The following is a 16,435-nucleotide window of genomic DNA, read 5'->3' as shown; positions in this document are numbered from 1 at the left end:
TGGAGCATAGGTGGGCCCTAAAGAAACTCTGGGCAAAGGGCAGCTGTCTGTAAGCCATATGTTAAGACTCTTGCTCCAGTCCTGGGCCTTTTCTAGTCTTCCTTTCATGAGGAGGAGACATACAGTTCTGAAAAAAAAAAAAAAAAAAAAATCTTGCACCCTGCAAGCCTTCATTTTGCTTGTTGACCTTAGAGAGAATGGAGCCTAGCTCTACAGCCCCAAGGGCACTCTGAGCACCAGAGGATGCACATCTCTTCCTGCTGTGGGTTCAGTGTTCAAGCAGAAAAGCATCTTGAGAAACGTCAAGAACTCCGTGGGCTATTTTGCTTGGGTTGATCTTCTTGCTACCCAGGGTTAGAAACGATGATGCTTTGGGTTAGTAACTGTGCAGTTTTACAGAAACGCAGTTAGCTCAGGTGGATGCTTACAAAGCCCTTGGGAGTATTTAATATTGTCACGAGCTTCTAGGGCCTCCTGAGCACCAGGGCAGAGGTTGCTTTTGAAAGTTTACCCCATGCCACTACCTATTTCCAGAGCACTTAGAGAACAGTTCCTTTTCCTTATGAAAACACAGAGTGAAAGTTGCCAGGGTCCCAGTTGAGAAGTTATGTCCAGCCCCAGAAAGCCAGCAGCTGGGTCACCTCAAGCACTGTCCCCTCCCAGAAGACTGGGAGTCTGGAGCTGGGGGCCCTTGGGTAGCTTTGCTTTTTTTTTTTTTTTTTTAATCTATCCAATGGGGAGTCTATTGAAATTCTAGTGTCCCCTTTCTTTTGTTTGTCACCAACTCACATGGTTCTGTCTTTAGTGTCCTATTTTTCTTTTCTGTCTTTTTTTTTTTTTTTTAAATTCTTTCTCCCCTCCTGGGGGACAAAATTGGCCATTTAAACAAAGTTCTTTTCTAGTGAGTAAAGAGGTTTCTCTGAGCCAGAAATCACTCAAAAGAAAGTCTGCGGACCCTACCCATGGAAAAGACTGGAGGTTTCCCTAAGTACCTCTTGCCAAACTTCCTAGCTTTGTGATTGGATGTTTTCTGGTTTGGTATTGTTGGGTACTGAATACATTTTGCAATTCTTTTGTTCTCTTCCCCAGAGCTTCCATTACCCTGGACTTCAACTCATTACTAAATTAAAGAATTCTTTTTAGAGGGTTTCTTTTAAGAGTCAAGTCACAGCAGAAAGGGCACCCACCCTGTGTTCTTTCCTCCCTGGGCATCTCCTGTCGGCTCCTGGGCTACACCTTTGTTCCCTTAGCTGCAGCTGCACACTGGTCAGGGCAGCACAGGCCTGATGGGTCTTCTGCAGCACCACATACCTCACATGGCTAGCCCTAACTAATCAAAACAACTCCCTCTGCAACATCAGCGGAAGGCTCAGCAAGGGCATTATCTGCTATGCATCCTTGCCAGGTCCACCTCCCTGCCATCATTCTACAGGACAATGGTGTTGGGGGTATCTTTGAGGACTGCAACAAGGAACTTTCCTGTATTTTCCTGGGGACCTGAGGGCTTTGATGAGGCACACATTTCTGGTTTAACGTCTACTGCTGAAAGAAAACAGTGCTTTGGGGCATAAGCAGGCCATATGATGGTAGTAGATGGTGTGTGAGATGGAAGCACACATAGATCCTGACAGGGAGACGGATGTGAAACTCTTGCTCTCCAGTCTCAGACACAGACTCTGCCTGGATTGGAAAGAGTTTTCTTGGTCCTTACATGATATTATGATATATAATAAAGTGTCGCTTACTTACATAGAAAGAAGGGCAAGCCCAAGTTTTTCTAAAGCCAACAGCGACTGTGACCTCCTAGATGGGGGAGAGGGCAATGGTAGCTTCTGGGGCATGAGCCAGGATTACCTGCCACCCTCTCTCCTGAGGGCAAAAAGACCTGGGATGGGAGTGGCTGCAGTAAGTTCACAACAGTGAAATACTTCTATAAAGATTTTTGTTTAGGTGTGTGAGGAGGTGTGGAGGTGTTTCTCGGTTGTTTTTGTTTTTTATTGTAGAGCTGAATCATATCCTTTAGTTCTAATTATAGTCTTTTGGGGGATATATTTTATACAATTAGGGGCTCTTTTTTGTACAAATGCTGGTACTATTTTGGTTTTGTATTTAGCAAATTTCTTGTTTAAATTGTAGATTGATTAAAAAATATTATACTAGTATTCTTTTGAATGCCAGCTCTTGTTCCCTAAACTTCTCAAGAGGTCTTCTGCCTGGAACATCTGCTTCCATCGTGTGTGAGCGTGTGCATGTGTGTGTATGCACATTTGTGCAAGTATTCCTGAATACTAAAATGACCTTTTTTGTTTGTTTTCTAGTTTTAAAAGAACTGATAGCATCCCATTATAAAAATGGTAGGACTGAAAACCAAAAAACGGCCATCTTTCTCATCTTCTCCTATTTGTGATTTTTAAATACCAAGTGTGCATGGGCAATCCTGGAAGCATCCTTAACCTTTTGAAGTAGGTGCAGACTGGCTTATCTTCTACAATGTAGTGCAGTTGGAAATAGCCCTTGAGAGGCCAGACATACAGCACCAGCACTATAGAAGCGTCTTTCCTTTGGAGCTCTGATGCCAACAGAGTGCCCTTCAGTTCTAGAAAGCAGTACTTTAGGTTGGGACATGTTTGGGGTAAAAACAGTAGGACTTAGCCTGTACAGTAGGTAGGACCTGACCAAGAATTCCTCAGGGATCTCCTCACATGTTTTAAAAGGAGATATTCCCTTTATAGGAAAAGAATGTGTCTCAGAGTTTCAAGTCATCTGGTGTCTTTTCTTTTCTTTTCTTTTCTTTTCTTTTCTTTTCTTTTCTTTTCTTTTCTTTTCTTTTCTTTTCTCTTCTTTTCTTTCATGCTCTACAACAAATGTTGGATTTGTAACCTAGTCGCTTAGCTTTTTGACAATGGCATATCAGCATGAAGACAAACAGGATTCTTTCAGGTGTAGTGAGCAGACGGGAACGAGACCTAATGGCACACAAGGTAAGTTTCCCGGGAACGGTCTGAGTTCTCACCGCTTTACTGAGGTCTGACTGGAAACACTGCTTTCAGTGTGCTCCCAGCAACAGTGAGGATGCCTGAAACTGGGCCTCTGCTTTCTTTCCCTTGTCTTATATGGTGAGGGATTTCATGTCTTTTTTCCTCCAGATTAAGAAAAGAATATCACGGCATCAGTTTTTTTGTTTGTTTGTTTGTTTTGTTTTTCCCTTGATGGGTTAAACAACTCATATTTTGAACTATCCAAATGATTCCATGGCCTCGTTACTTTATGCTCCCTCTATCGGTGGTACAGAGACATTAGGTCACTCCTGATTTCCAAAATTAACAACAGCAAAGACAGCAGGGGGGAGGGGAAGGAGAACTTCTGCATTTCGGAAGCTAATTTTTAAAACAGGTCACACAAGTTTTTTGGGTGTCCCCTTCTTAGAAATCATGATAAGTGATACTCAGTAGTCAGGTACCCATCCAAAGCCACACTACAACTTCTAGCAAAACATCCACTGAATTAAGCACCATAAAACCAACTTCAACGCCACAAATACTCCAGTTGCACAAACTACTAAACATCACAAAGAACTTATGGAAAAGATTCAAGTTAACCAATTGTCTATAATATATGAATAAAACCAATTTAGTCATTACAGAGTTGCTTGCCTTGGAAAATTTTCCCTCGTTTGCTGCATTTTTTTTTTTTATAAATAAAATGCTAACAGGAAAATTAGGAGGAAAACTGAATTAAAATGTAGAGCAATTTAGAAAAGAAAATCTCTTCTCTCTTTTTTAAATGTAGCTTTGTGTTTCTGTGTTATAGGAATAGTTACTTTTCCTTTTAAGTGTGCTAAAACATGGCCAGTCATAAAATTATGTAGTGAGTATTAGCTAGGTTTAAAAAGTCTTTTTCTTTCTTTTCTTTTCTTTTTTTTAAGTTGGAATCCCTTCCGGACTCTGTATGTAATTGGAAAATCTTATGATTTCTTGATCAAGACCAAAGAGAGAAATCCCAACTAGAAAGAGCAGCATCTGGGATGATGCTGGAGATTCATGGCCTTTTGAAAGTTGGATGTTAGCACAGAGAAACTGTTAATTCCCCAAAAAGCAAGAGCCAATAGTCACCTAAAGAATGATCATCCTACTCGGCCCTGTGAGCCATGGTGGGGACTCAGAGGCCGTGAAAGGAAGCGGGGAGTTTTGGCATCAATGCACTGTGGTTTGTAACAGGCTTCTCAGAGGGATGCCCACACAGTGCTCTGAGAGGGTGAGGAGGCAGGGGAGAGGCACGTGGACCGTGAAGGAAACGGACCCCTGTGTCAAGATCTCTAGACCACTAGTGTTTCACCAGAGGGAAAAAGCAAGGCTAATGGAACTCTACAATCCTAAGAGCTCAGTCAAATTTTGGAGAAGGAAGAAATCTGCTTCTAAAAGAGCACACCCCTCCCATGACAAAGGACAGAATTCTAGATGGATGGGTGATAACTGTTCAGTGGAGCGAGCCACTGAAGCCTGCTAGAAGTCAAAGATCTACGCCTCGCAAACAGAGCAGCAGTTGAAGTTACAGCAGGGCGGGCGGGCTGCGGAGGCCCTCGGCAACCCAGGCAATACTTTAAAATAATAAAAACTAAGAAAAAATATGAAGAAAATATCCTTCCTCTCTTTCAAATATAACTTTAATTGCCTTCTATTCTTTCTATCTGGAAGCAGTATCGCTAACCTTAACAGTCTTGACTTACCAAAAAATATATATATGTGTGAGACAAAGTAAAGGGAACGGTGGCAGTGTATGCAGAACCAAAAGGAGAAAAAAAAATCACTTTTAACAATCTCACTTTTTTGTTTTTTTTTACACAAATACTGTTGTAAATATATTAAAAAAATCAGCATTCTATCTGGTAAACATCACTTTTGCCCCTCTATAAATTTTTGAATTAAAAAAGCCTCAAGAACTTTTACTGTTCCCCCCACCCTCCATTTCTCTTTCTTTTTCTCTTCCACAAGAATATATCCTGACACTTTTTTTTTTTTTGCAAAGATTGTTGGAAATAATCCTTCTCTTGTACCTAGAAACATAGGTGCAAATCTGTAATCTTTGTTTTCCTCTGCATTCCTGCCTTTCATGAAAGTCCCTCTTGATTGTGCTGAGGCTGTGGCTCAGCCAAGACACTGAATAAATACGATAGCCACTGTTGCTTGTTGAGTCTTCCTGGCTTCTGCTGAAAGGGGCGGGATGTGGAGGAGGTGGGCCAGGGTGTGTGGACCAGGCAGACTTGGGGGAGAAGCCTGCCACCCCACCTTTGCTGACACCACTGGGCTCACCGGCCCCTCCCATTCCAGAGCCCTTTAATGAAATCAGACAGCGTGGTAGGTGGAAACAGCAGGGCCTTTCCTCTGGGTTTTCAACCAGAGGTGATATTCCACAGTTTAAACTGCTTACTGTGAAGTCCAAGTGGCCAGAATAGTGAACTGTTCTCTGAAACACTGTGAGCGGTGTATTTAAAGACAGCAGGCCTTTACAGCTCCTAAGAAACTCTGTAGTGCTCTTCACGAGTGGAAAAACAATTTTTCTTTTTTTTTTTAAACATTTTTTTAAAACTTTTTTAAAAGATTTTTTTGTTTCTTTTTTTTGTGTGTGTATGTGTGTGGTTTTTTGTTTTTTTTTTTTTGCTTTTTTTGTTTTGTTTTTGTCTTTTTTTGTTTGTTTGTTTTTTGTTTTTGTAAAGAAGGGTTGTATTTAGAGGCCAGTAGCTAGAGGTCCAACCAGTGGACCTCCTGAAACACTACCAGGCCTTAAGGCCACCATCCAAGGGAGACTGGGAAAAGAATTATCCACCCAAGCCCCCGGAAATGTAATGTACCAGCAGGCAAAAAACAGTTCTTCATGTAGTACAAAATGAAACGGAACAGAAACAAAAACAGAAAGTAAAAATGAAACCAAAACATTTCTTAAATTCTAGTGCCATAGCTTTTTGTCTGTCTGCTTGCTTGTTTATTCCTTTTGTTGTTGTTTTGTTTGGTTCATGAGAAAGAGAGAAAGGTACTACTTATCCGTCAGACACATGCATCCTCATGTGGTCGTTGAACTGCTCGATTTGGTCAAACTTTGCTGGGCACACGGAGCAGACGTAAGTGGTCCCCTCTGTGCAGGTCACCACGCCTGGCGGACCCGCGCGGGCACCTGGTGGCGTGCCTGCGGGAGGGGTCCCGTTGCTGGCACTGTGCAGGGCCACATGTCGCTCCAGCAGGGTCTTGTGGGAGAACTTCTTTTTGCAGATGTAGCACTCGTAGGACTTCTCCCCGCGGTGCAGGCGCATGTGCACGTTGAGGGAACTCTTTTGGGTGAAGCGCTTGTTGCAGATGCTACACTGGTATGCTCTCACTCCCGTGTGCGTCACCATGTGCTTGATAAGGTAATCCTTCAAGGAGAAGGAGCGCCAACAGATGCTGCACTGGTGGGGCTTCTCACCTGGTGAGGCGGGAGGAGACAGCAAACAGGACAGAACACGACACAGCCAGAGTGGGAGAATGAGAGGCAGGAAAACAAGACAACAGCAAAGGAAAACAAAAAGTGAAAATTGATTGTTTTATGGATCATCCTTGATTGGAAAGATCTAGGCCTCTCTGGCCTCCTTTTCAGAGCAATCTTGTTTTAAGAATGCCAGTAGAGTCTAGAGTTTTCCATTTCCCCATGACCAGAAACTACTCTCTTGTTAAGTATGAACATGCAACCACCCAACTCTTCAAAAGTCATTTGGAAGAAAATCCAAGAAGGTACTTTGTAAGAGTCATTCTCAGTAACATTATAGAAGATATACATATTTCCAGTTAATATTATCAAACAAATACAAGAGTTAAGAGAAATACCTTTTGGAGGGAGGGGTTTGCTATAATCATTGTGAAGTGAGAATATTGGCTTTATAAGATGATTCTTTTCAGAAAGTCTCCATTTCCACTATTCGGCCTAGTAAATGCCCACATTATTGACTCTGATAGAAATCTTCCTGAGAATGAACTGGCTGTTTGTTCTGTGTTGGCTGTCCTGTCCTGCTGGGTGACCTCGCTGGCTGTGGCAGCTGAATGGATGGTGGGCAACCATTGCATCCTGAGCCGTGTGCAAGCATAGGCACCACCACCCTGTGCACCATCACAACAAATCACCAAGAACCTCTGAGGCACACCGTCTTGCTTACCTCCCTGTGATGGTGTTGACATGAAGTACACATGGAATCACTTTGTAGACCACCAAGGGTGGTGTGGGAATAGTTGCATGGCATTCTTATTACAAGGCTACATCCTCCCCCCTCCCCCCCATTAAATGGTTCCATATGCTTTTTGAACTTTTAGGTCAATTTCTAAAATAGTCTTTTCTATTTTTTTTCTTAGCCAGCTGGCATAGCCCTTTCTTCTCGTGTGTTTACTGCTTTGGCTGCCATTGGCTCTGAAACCAAATCATCTAGCTAGCTAAAAATAGTAAGGTAAGAATAGTCACTGGATGGTGACATGGGGAACCCCTGAAAGTACATGGGTCTGGGACATCACTTTGGATAATTGTTTAAAAGACTTGCTTTTTAAAAAAATAATATTGATTCTCAACAACTGATTTTGACAGATGATAAAACCTCTCTAAAGTGTATGATCTACCTCTTCCATCTCATTGCTGACAGCCCAAGTAGGCATCTGCCTCAGGGTGCCTGAAGCCCCAAGCCTGAGACCTTCTTGGAGAATGTGCAGCAGGCCAAGGGATCTACTCCTTAAACTTCAGTCAACTCTCATTTAAATAAGGGCCTTGACTGTTCTCATTTTTCCATTCTGAAGTACGCTGATGTATCATGGTAAGAATAGCAAGAAAACGAACACCCATGCACTGAATGTTTAGTATGCCAGGTTCTAGATCAAATGCTTCATATTTATGTTTCACCTTATGGAACTTTCTCTAATTAGACAACTTTCTTGGTATTTCTAACATAAGGGAACTTGAATGAAAGCACTCTAACAGGGAAGTATGAAGTATAGGACCCTAGGGCTAAAAGAGAAGAATTTAATTTTTAGATTAAAAAGGAGAATCTGGGGAAGGCTTATTGCTAAAGAGCTCTGCCTATACACAGTGTTTACATTTGTAAAGTTTCTGTAAATGAGAGATTCCTTTGGAGACAAGCATGTATGTTATTTTTAGTTGAGGCACTGCTGTCAGCTGTAAACATGCTTGCAGCTCAGCTGGTCTTTGCTGTCCTTGTGTCCTCAGTACAATTTACAGTGGCTATGAGAGGCTGGTCAACTATCTCTTAAAACATGCCCACTGTCATCTTTCCTGGGAAGCGTGTGTGCCTTAAATTGCAGACAGTATTTTCCTGTTAGGAAGGTGAAACTGTTAAAATGCTCTTGCTGTTTGAACATTCACCTTCTGACTGCTTTTCCTCCAGGCAAGGTCACCAATCAAAGCTCTTTGCTTTCACACCCTTCTAATCCTACTACAAATCGATTCTTCACCGTTGTCATCTTCTCCTCTGTCACATATATGCATTGGTTGTTTGTATGCATGTAGTATGGTTATGTCAGTAATTATCTGTGTGACCCTGGACTTTTTAAATGTTTTCATCTCTCTGGGTTTGATTTGCCTTCTATAAGTGATAAATTGGACCAAGCACTTACTATGGCTCTGTGGATTTACTGGTCTTCATCTCAGGGTGGTCAACAACCCCTGAGATCTCTAGTCCTGGCCTTGCCAGCAAATGACCTGAGGGCAACCTGCTTAATCACTCAATGCTTGGACATTCCCACACTTTAAATAGGACAAAGTACCCAGCTGTCTGCCCTACCACAGCAAAATGGGGTGGTTGTTAATAAGCAAAGTGTGCTCAAGGCAACTAGGCGCTGGTCAGAGGAAGGTGTTCTCTATAATCACCGCAGCTCTGGAATAGCAATAGCAGGGCTGAGCATTTCAGGGACTGCCTGAATGACCTGGGTGTATTTGCATATCAGTCATCTGCCCACACTTGCCCTCCGTACATGGAAAGATTTGAAACATCAATCAGCAGGAATCATAACATTTCCTATCCACTTACTCCCTAGCTATTACTTAGAGCAAACCTTCAAGGAAATGGGGCACTGTTCATGAAATGAGTGGTCTGTAGACTGTCACTCTGCAGGTGGAAAAATCTGAGGTTAAGATGATAAACGGTCTCAGATGGCTTTATGGGTTGGAGCCTAAGGTCACGTCAGCAAATCTGGGTTGTTAGGAAGCGTCATAAAATGCAAAGAGGATATGCGAACCATAACATAAAGGGTTGTGGGCAAAAGGAGCCCCTTCACTTTAAAGTGATCCGTTCTGGGGAAGGAGTCTGCTATGAATTCCATTTCTTGGCTGAGTGATTTGGGCATGTTATTAAAGCTTTCTAAGCCTTGGTCTCCTTATCTAGAACTTGGTTCAAAAAGTGCATGTGTGAACTTGTTTTGAAAATTAATGAGGCGGTACCTAGGTCATTTTAAGGAAAACTAAACTGTTGCTTGCAGCCTGCAGGAACTGAAGATGAAGTAAACCATCTGAGAAATCACTACACTGCATAGGAAACAGATCCTGAGTTAAACAGAAGCCAAACCAAAACAGCAAAAACAATGTTTCAGCCGATCCCTAAAGCAGGCTGTTTTACTGACGCTAGCAAACAAAGGTGAAGTGTGTGGTCTACTCTTATACATGTCAGTGAAAGAGGCGGTTCCACACACTAACACGGAGCATAGGCAGGGTAATGCCTACCCTTTTCTTTGGGTGAGCATGGTGGGGGTAGCTGGGGATAGGGGTGGGGTGTCAGAAAACCAAAACAGGATGCTTGGTGAGTACTAAAAAAAAAAAGCAAGAAAGTCCGAAGAAGGGGAAAGAGAGGTTTCTGAATGGGAAAAAAAAAAAAGAGGACTGGACCAGAAAACAGGAAAAGGCTTGGTATGAACAGCGGGAATGTGGCTGACCCAATGGCATGGTGACTTCATTGGCTGCACAGTTGCTCTTGGTGTCTGGTGAAGAGGGCATGGAACAGGAGGACATGGATGGCATGCTATGCTGAATTTTCTGCCTATTCCCTGCTGACTGTCTAGGAGTGATTGCCAACTGGGGACATATACATTAACACTGCTGCGGCTCATGGACAACTCAGATATGTCTGTGAAAAGCAGAACTTTAAATATCTAGGGGAACAGTTTCCTCCATTATCTGACTTCTTACAGCATTGTGAGTGGAGTGGATTTTAACACTCCAGAAAATGGTATCTCCTGTTTCTTTTGTGCTGACACCTTCAAGACCCCAACAAATGACAGCCAAGAGTAAGATAAGCTCCCGACCCTGCTAACTTCCCTGCCACCATCAACAGGTCCTTGATCATGCTGGAAAATGCATGGGGTTTCTGTAATATATATTCCTAGGTGTTAGTGATAGTTATAGCATTTATAGTCAAATGCTTCTGTATCTATTACTCAATCCTCAGTTAACTTATTATTAAGACCTCCAAAAAAATGTGATGCCAGTTCAGCCTAGTACTTAAAGTCACTTAGTTACAAAGAGGTAAAACCGAGGCTTTCCTCCTCTGAACACATATTCACCATCTTGAGAGATTTAACAGTTCAACTCCTATGTGGATGCTAATAGCATTGTCTTGTGTCTCTCTTAGTAGCCTATTGCTAACACTGACAAACCACAGCAATTACTCTTTCCCACTGAATTTATGGCTGAAAAAGCTGAGTTTCCAAAGAAACAAGCAGAATTATCTTCCGTGCAAAGGATATCAATGGGTTGAAAAACATCACCAACGGATGGGCTGTTGATCATATGATTCAGAAAAAAGCCAGAGAACTATCATTTGTTGGTGAAAAGCCATAAGTGGGAATATAGATACTGCACAATATATTCTAAAGCTATTTTTCTAAAAGAAAGAAATCTAAAAGTCGTGCAGAGAAAAGGATGCATTTATGTATAAGTTCCTTGAATTAAGTTCTCCTGGAAAGCATGTCCACATTTTTGAACATTCATTTACATACTCACTCAACAAACATTTGCTAAGCAACTACATATGCTAGCCCATATTCATTTATAGATTTTTTTTTTTTAACTAAAATGCCCTAAGTTTGGATCTTAAAAGAAAGTTCCACCTGGAGTTTCCAGATAAATTCTATGACACCCTGTTGTTTGCCCTGGTATCCATGGCAACAGCAAGGTCTATCTTTTGAACTCCAGCTCTGGCTCTGGGCCCCGCCCAAGCCTTTATTTTGACCTTTGTTTTGTCTCTTGATGGGAGAAGTGAGAAAGAACCTGAGTTGTGTCATGTTCTCTTTCTTTTTCTCTAATTATTTTGCTTCCATGTTCAATATTGAAATATGGGTGGACTTTCCAAACTACCAGTGGCAAATAACTCTAGGAGAAAGGGCAAAGGGTATAAGAACCAGATGCCTAGTTGGCACATGCACAATATTGTTTCCAGAAGTACCTGCACTATATACATTTAAATAGCTTCAGAATTTATTTAAGAATGTAATCATTTACTGTGTTGTGCAAATCACACTTTGAGTATAGCTCGTGTCTATAAGAATGACTTTATCTATAGCTCTGTGCTTCTGTAATATATAGGTGTGTAAAACCATTGCTGTTTTTATCACTGGCAAAGGCACTTACTTGGATTAACTACAGTATTCTTTGGTGACTCTAGAAATGCTTTTATTCATTGAAAAGAATTTTGGGTAGGACAAGAGTTTTATATTGCAAATTTAAGGCCCTGTTTGAATCTGTGAACCAATGGATGCATGTGTTTTCTATCTGACATGACTATAGAAGACAGCCACAAAGAGCAAAGAAGGGATTTATGGATCCAAGATTAGCAAAGTCAACTTTGACTACAGAGAGACTTTCATAAATGCCCCCCCAACTTCTGCTTATCTTTAATTTCATGGCTGTTAGATCAGCTGTTTTCTGAATAAAAGGGAAAAACTTGAGAGCACATTTGTAATAAACTACTACACAGCTGAAGATGCTGTTTCATTAACTCACTTGATTGGTTTCAGGTTATTGCTGTGTTCGCCTTCGCCCTAGGTAAACACAGTGACACATCACCACCCAGTTTACTTCCTAAATTAAGCACTGAATCTCTGTGTTTATTTGGAGGTATGAACACTAAGACTCAAGCACAGTGATTGACATAAAGTCACACACTGACTTAACACCACGTCCTGACTTGGACTGAACTGCGATGAAGGCAACTCGCAGCCTAGGCAATGTGCTGTTCCAGTTGCTCAGTTCCATGCTTCTACTTCTCACCTGCTGCCCTTTTCTTCTAGCCCTCACTCTGAATGTACGTGCTTCATGCCCTATGTCTCTAATTCACACTGGCCTAGTGTAGGGAAGAAGGCTGCTCTGAGGAGTGAATTTGTTTTTCTGTATTAGGACTCATGTATGTAAGTATTTCCTGACAAATGATTTTATTTAACATTACTAATCTAGACTCAAAACTTTGCCAGGAGAGTGATTCTTGTAAGAATTTAAAATATGATGATCATGTTGCAGTCGTGATTCTAGTTTGAAGAGAATCTATGAGAAGTCATAGCCATACAGATGATCTTTTATACCATTAGTTCTCAACTAATCTTTTATAACATTAGTTCCTAACTCTGCCACCCTTTAATATAGTTCCTCATGTTCTGGTGAGCCTCAACCATCAAATTATTTTCATTACTACTTCATAACTTCAATCTTGCTACTGTTATGAATCGTAAATATCTGTGTTTTCTGATGGTCTTGCGAGAGGATCGTTCGAACCCAAATGGGGTCAGGACCCACAGGTTGAGGACCACTGTCTTATATGGAGGCATTTCTATTTGTGTCCCATCATGATGCTAAGGAAAGGGCAACCTCTGAGGTTTGGAGCTCTTTATCCCTGGAGTGGTAGGCTCCAGTGAACCACTATCTTTTCCAAGTCTCGGGATATTATCTTCATGAAACTATCCATTCTCTCTTTAAAGACCCCTAGTTACAGGAGCCCAGTTCCTTTGGAGAAGCAAACAACTCAGAATGCCTTGGACTCTTCAACTTCTTTTATTTATTTGAAAGACTTCCCATAAAGCTTTCAGTGGCCCAATTTATTTATTTATTTATGGAACAGAATAAACTTATTTTTTTTCCTCTCAGCCATCTAAATAATGCTAATAATAGCTATAACTATTTACTATGTATGCTAGGAACACCTTTAAGTCATATATGTTAATCAATATAGTTCTCAGAGGCAGCACAAGGAAGACATGTCACTACTATTCTCTATCTATCTATCCATCCATCCATCTATCTAAACAATCTATTTATCTATTATCTATCTATCTATCTATCATCTAACCATCTATCTATCCATCCATCCATCTATCTAAACAATCTATTTATCTATTATCTATCTATCTATCTATCATCTAACCATCTATCTATCCATCCATCCATCTGTTTATCTCCCCCCTCCTCCTTTTGGAAGTCAAAGTTTAAAGTATTAGGTAATTTCTACCAAGGTGGCACAGTTTGGTAGTAAGGAACTGGGCCTGAATTCCAGGCCCAGCAATCTGTCTCCACAGAGCAAGCTTTGAAACTATACTATGTCACCTCCAAAACTCAGGTACTTGAATATAGGTTATGCCTTTCCCATAAAGGATTTTTGTGACTTGGGAGTACTTTATTCTTATGATAGGTACAGCTAGACTTCTTTCTAAAGGGGGCCCATGGTGGGGTTTCTTTGGTATCTGAAAGATGACATTATCCCTTCCCTTCTATGCGTCATTTTGCTCTGTTGATTCCACAGCTGGCCCTCCACACCCTGCTGCCAAGCCTTCAGAGAAGGGGCACTCACCTGTATGTACGAACATGTGCTTGACGTAGTTCTGTTTGGCTGTGAAAGTCTTGTTGCAGAGAGTGCACTCATAAGGCTTTTTGTCGCCTTGCCCACTGGCTGTGCTGTGGCCTGCAGATGAGGCCAGGGGCTGTGGCGCTGGCAGCTGTGCAGTAAAGGTGGACAGGCCGGGCTGGGACACTGTCACAAACTGGGTCTGCTGGCCTGTCAGGGGCTGCGGCAGGCTGAAGAGAAAAGGCTTGGGGCCACTGCCCGCGGGCTGGGTAGTGAAGAGGGCTGGCAGATAGGTGTTGCCAGCGGTGCCAATGACCTGTGTGTTGCTGGTCAAGGTCAGAGGCATCCTCAGGTTGCTGGTGAGGGTTTCTGTCTGGCGTAAATAGAGCTGGGTACTTGGCAATGGCTGCCCGATGGATGTGTTGACGGAAGGCTGCTGTAGGACGCCCTTATCGGAGCTGTTACTGACAGTGATGACTGTGTTGTCCATCTCTGCCTCGTTGCTTCTCTCGGGAGAGGAGGCACCTGGTTCTAGCTGGTTTGGCTGGGCACTGCTCTCAGCTGGGGCTTCTGCTGCTTGCTCAGGTTGGGCGGGTTCCGCCTGACCGTCCCTTGGGGCTGCTGCCCCAAACTGTTGCTCCACTGAGTCAGGTTCAGTGCCTATGGAGGAGCTGACCCCAGAATCAAAGCTTTCACCTTTGGGCTCGCTCTCTGTGCCCTCTGCCTGGTCAGTGTCTTCTGTGCACTCCTCGGATTCATTGCGTTCTAGGATCTGCACCCTTTGCTGCCCATAGTAGTCATAGTCATCTTCCATTTCCTGCTTGATGTGGATGTTACCCACCAGGGTCTGGATGCGCACAGGCCGGGGCTGCTTGCGGCAGTGCGTGGTCTCAGGGGTGGTGGACAGGTAGCGCTCCATTTGCTGGGAGCGCTCATGGATGCGTGTGATCCAGCTGGGGTCTTCCATGTGGTGGTCGCGGGGCAGGCCGAGAGCAGTTTCGTGGTGGCTGACCACTGCACCACTGTAGAAGGAGCGCTCGCCGCTGCCATTCTGCATGGAGCAAGCATAGAGTGCCGAGTAGATTCGGTCCACACTATGCTGTGGGTGGCTCTGCAGGTAGCCTGATTCCGTGTCACTGCTCTGGCCAGATGTGCCTGACTCTGGTGTGCCTCTTGGTGTGTCCTGGCCAGAATCTTGGATGCCTGGGAACACATCGCCCACGTTCTGCGACACGATGCGCGTGCACTCATCTATGACTGTTTTGATCTGCAGGATGCTGGCGGCTGTGAGGATCTGCAGAGCTTCCGACTGTGAGACTCTCAGCACACCGCTGTACATGAAGTCAATGAGCTTTTGCACCGACTGCACGGACACCACTGACGGGATTTCGATGTCGCTGTAGCCCAGCAGCAGCTTGTCTTGGAAGAAGGGGCTGCCGGCTGCCAGCACGCAGCGATGTGCGCGCAGCATGCTCCCGTGGATGCGAACCGTCACGTCACAGAAGTGGCCACGGTTGCGCTGCTCGTTGAGGGTCTCGAGCACGGAATTGCTGAAGTTGTGAAGGTTGATGCTGTGAATGCGCTCGGTCATCCCCTTGCAACTGATGTCACCTGTAGTTAGTGAGGCAAATACAAGACAGGGCACACAGTCATACATAGCTGATGGCGTTTCTAACTCGGGTCTTAGAAGAGTAAAGCCAGAACCACCCACCTGGCAGATGCACACACAAGCGGGGAGAAAGCTGGGGATACTGCACACACAGCCTAGGCAAACAATGTCTTGAGTTCCCTCCCCCACCCCCCACACCTCTGGACTTAATATCCTAGCTACTTTGGATATTGCATTCATATGGATCCACAAGAAATTCATGTGAATTGCTTCCCAGCCTTTTGGCTAAGATCAAGTGTGAAGAAATTCAGGCGATGTTGTTTTCTAATAGGATAACCACCAGATGGGTTGTTGCCTGCTATTCCTTTAACTGTAGAATGGTGCAAAGACCACTCCACCCTGCCTCACTCTGGACAGTACTAATCCCAAGCCTTCTGGGAAACTTGAATTCCTGCCCTCAAGTTACGGACACTTCTTATTCTATCAGTAGGCAGCAATGATACCCACTTTCTGGCTGCTTCTGTATCTCTTCTCTCCTACCACCCTTGACAGTCTGCACACTCTCTCAGATGAGAGATCTGTGGGATTCGGCTGCTGCTGCTGCTGCTGCTGCTGCTGCTGCTGCTGCTGCTGCTGCTGCTGAGGAAAGGGTTTCATTGTGTGTTTCTTGAGACAGGCTCTCACTGTGCCACTCAGGCTGTCCTGGAACTCACAAGTAGACTAGGCTGGCCTCGAACTCAGAGATCCTCCTGCCTCTGCCTCCAGAATTAAACGAGTGCTTGTGCCACCACTCCCAGAAAGAAGGAATGCTTTGAAGGCCAGAGTGGATGTGCTGAGTGGGATCATGCTAGGTGGATCACATTTATCATTTAAGATGGGTGCTTAGAGTAAATAATTAGACCAGGAGAGCAGGAGTACACTGGAGGTAATGCATTAACTTAATCTGAGCAATAGGGTGTTTTGCAGAACTTTTACACTGTTCC

At 43.4% G+C, this 16,435-nt stretch overlaps 1 protein-coding gene across 34 annotated transcripts in view; it reads right to left on the bottom strand.

Annotated features, from left to right (window-relative positions):
- Positions 1–700: 700 nt before the first annotated feature.
- Positions 701–16,435, bottom strand: part of Zbtb20 (zinc finger and BTB domain containing 20) — a 726,359-nt gene continuing 710,624 nt past the window's right edge. For 26 of the 34 annotated variants that reach the window (XM_029544669.1, XM_029544668.1, XM_029544665.1 and 23 more), the window contains 2 exons: positions 13,850–15,454; positions 5,955–6,456 (listed from right to left, as the gene is read on the bottom strand). In XM_029544669.1, coding sequence (XP_029400529.1) covers positions 6,035–6,456; positions 13,850–15,454 — 2,027 coding nt within the window. In that variant the 3' untranslated portion in view covers positions 5,955–6,034. Of the gene's footprint in view, positions 6,457–13,849; positions 15,455–16,435 lie in introns of all 34 variants that reach the window. The other 8 variants (XM_029544691.1, XM_029544687.1, XM_029544690.1 and 5 more) reach the window with 1 other exon arrangement.

The sequence above is a fragment of the Mus pahari genome, chromosome 12 (assembly GCF_900095145.1).
Source record: "Mus pahari chromosome 12, PAHARI_EIJ_v1.1, whole genome shotgun sequence".
NCBI classification, from domain to species: domain Eukaryota; kingdom Metazoa; phylum Chordata; class Mammalia; order Rodentia; family Muridae; genus Mus; species Mus pahari.
The sequence above is the reverse complement of the archived record's forward strand: the minus strand, read 5'-3'. Positions and strand labels throughout refer to the sequence as shown.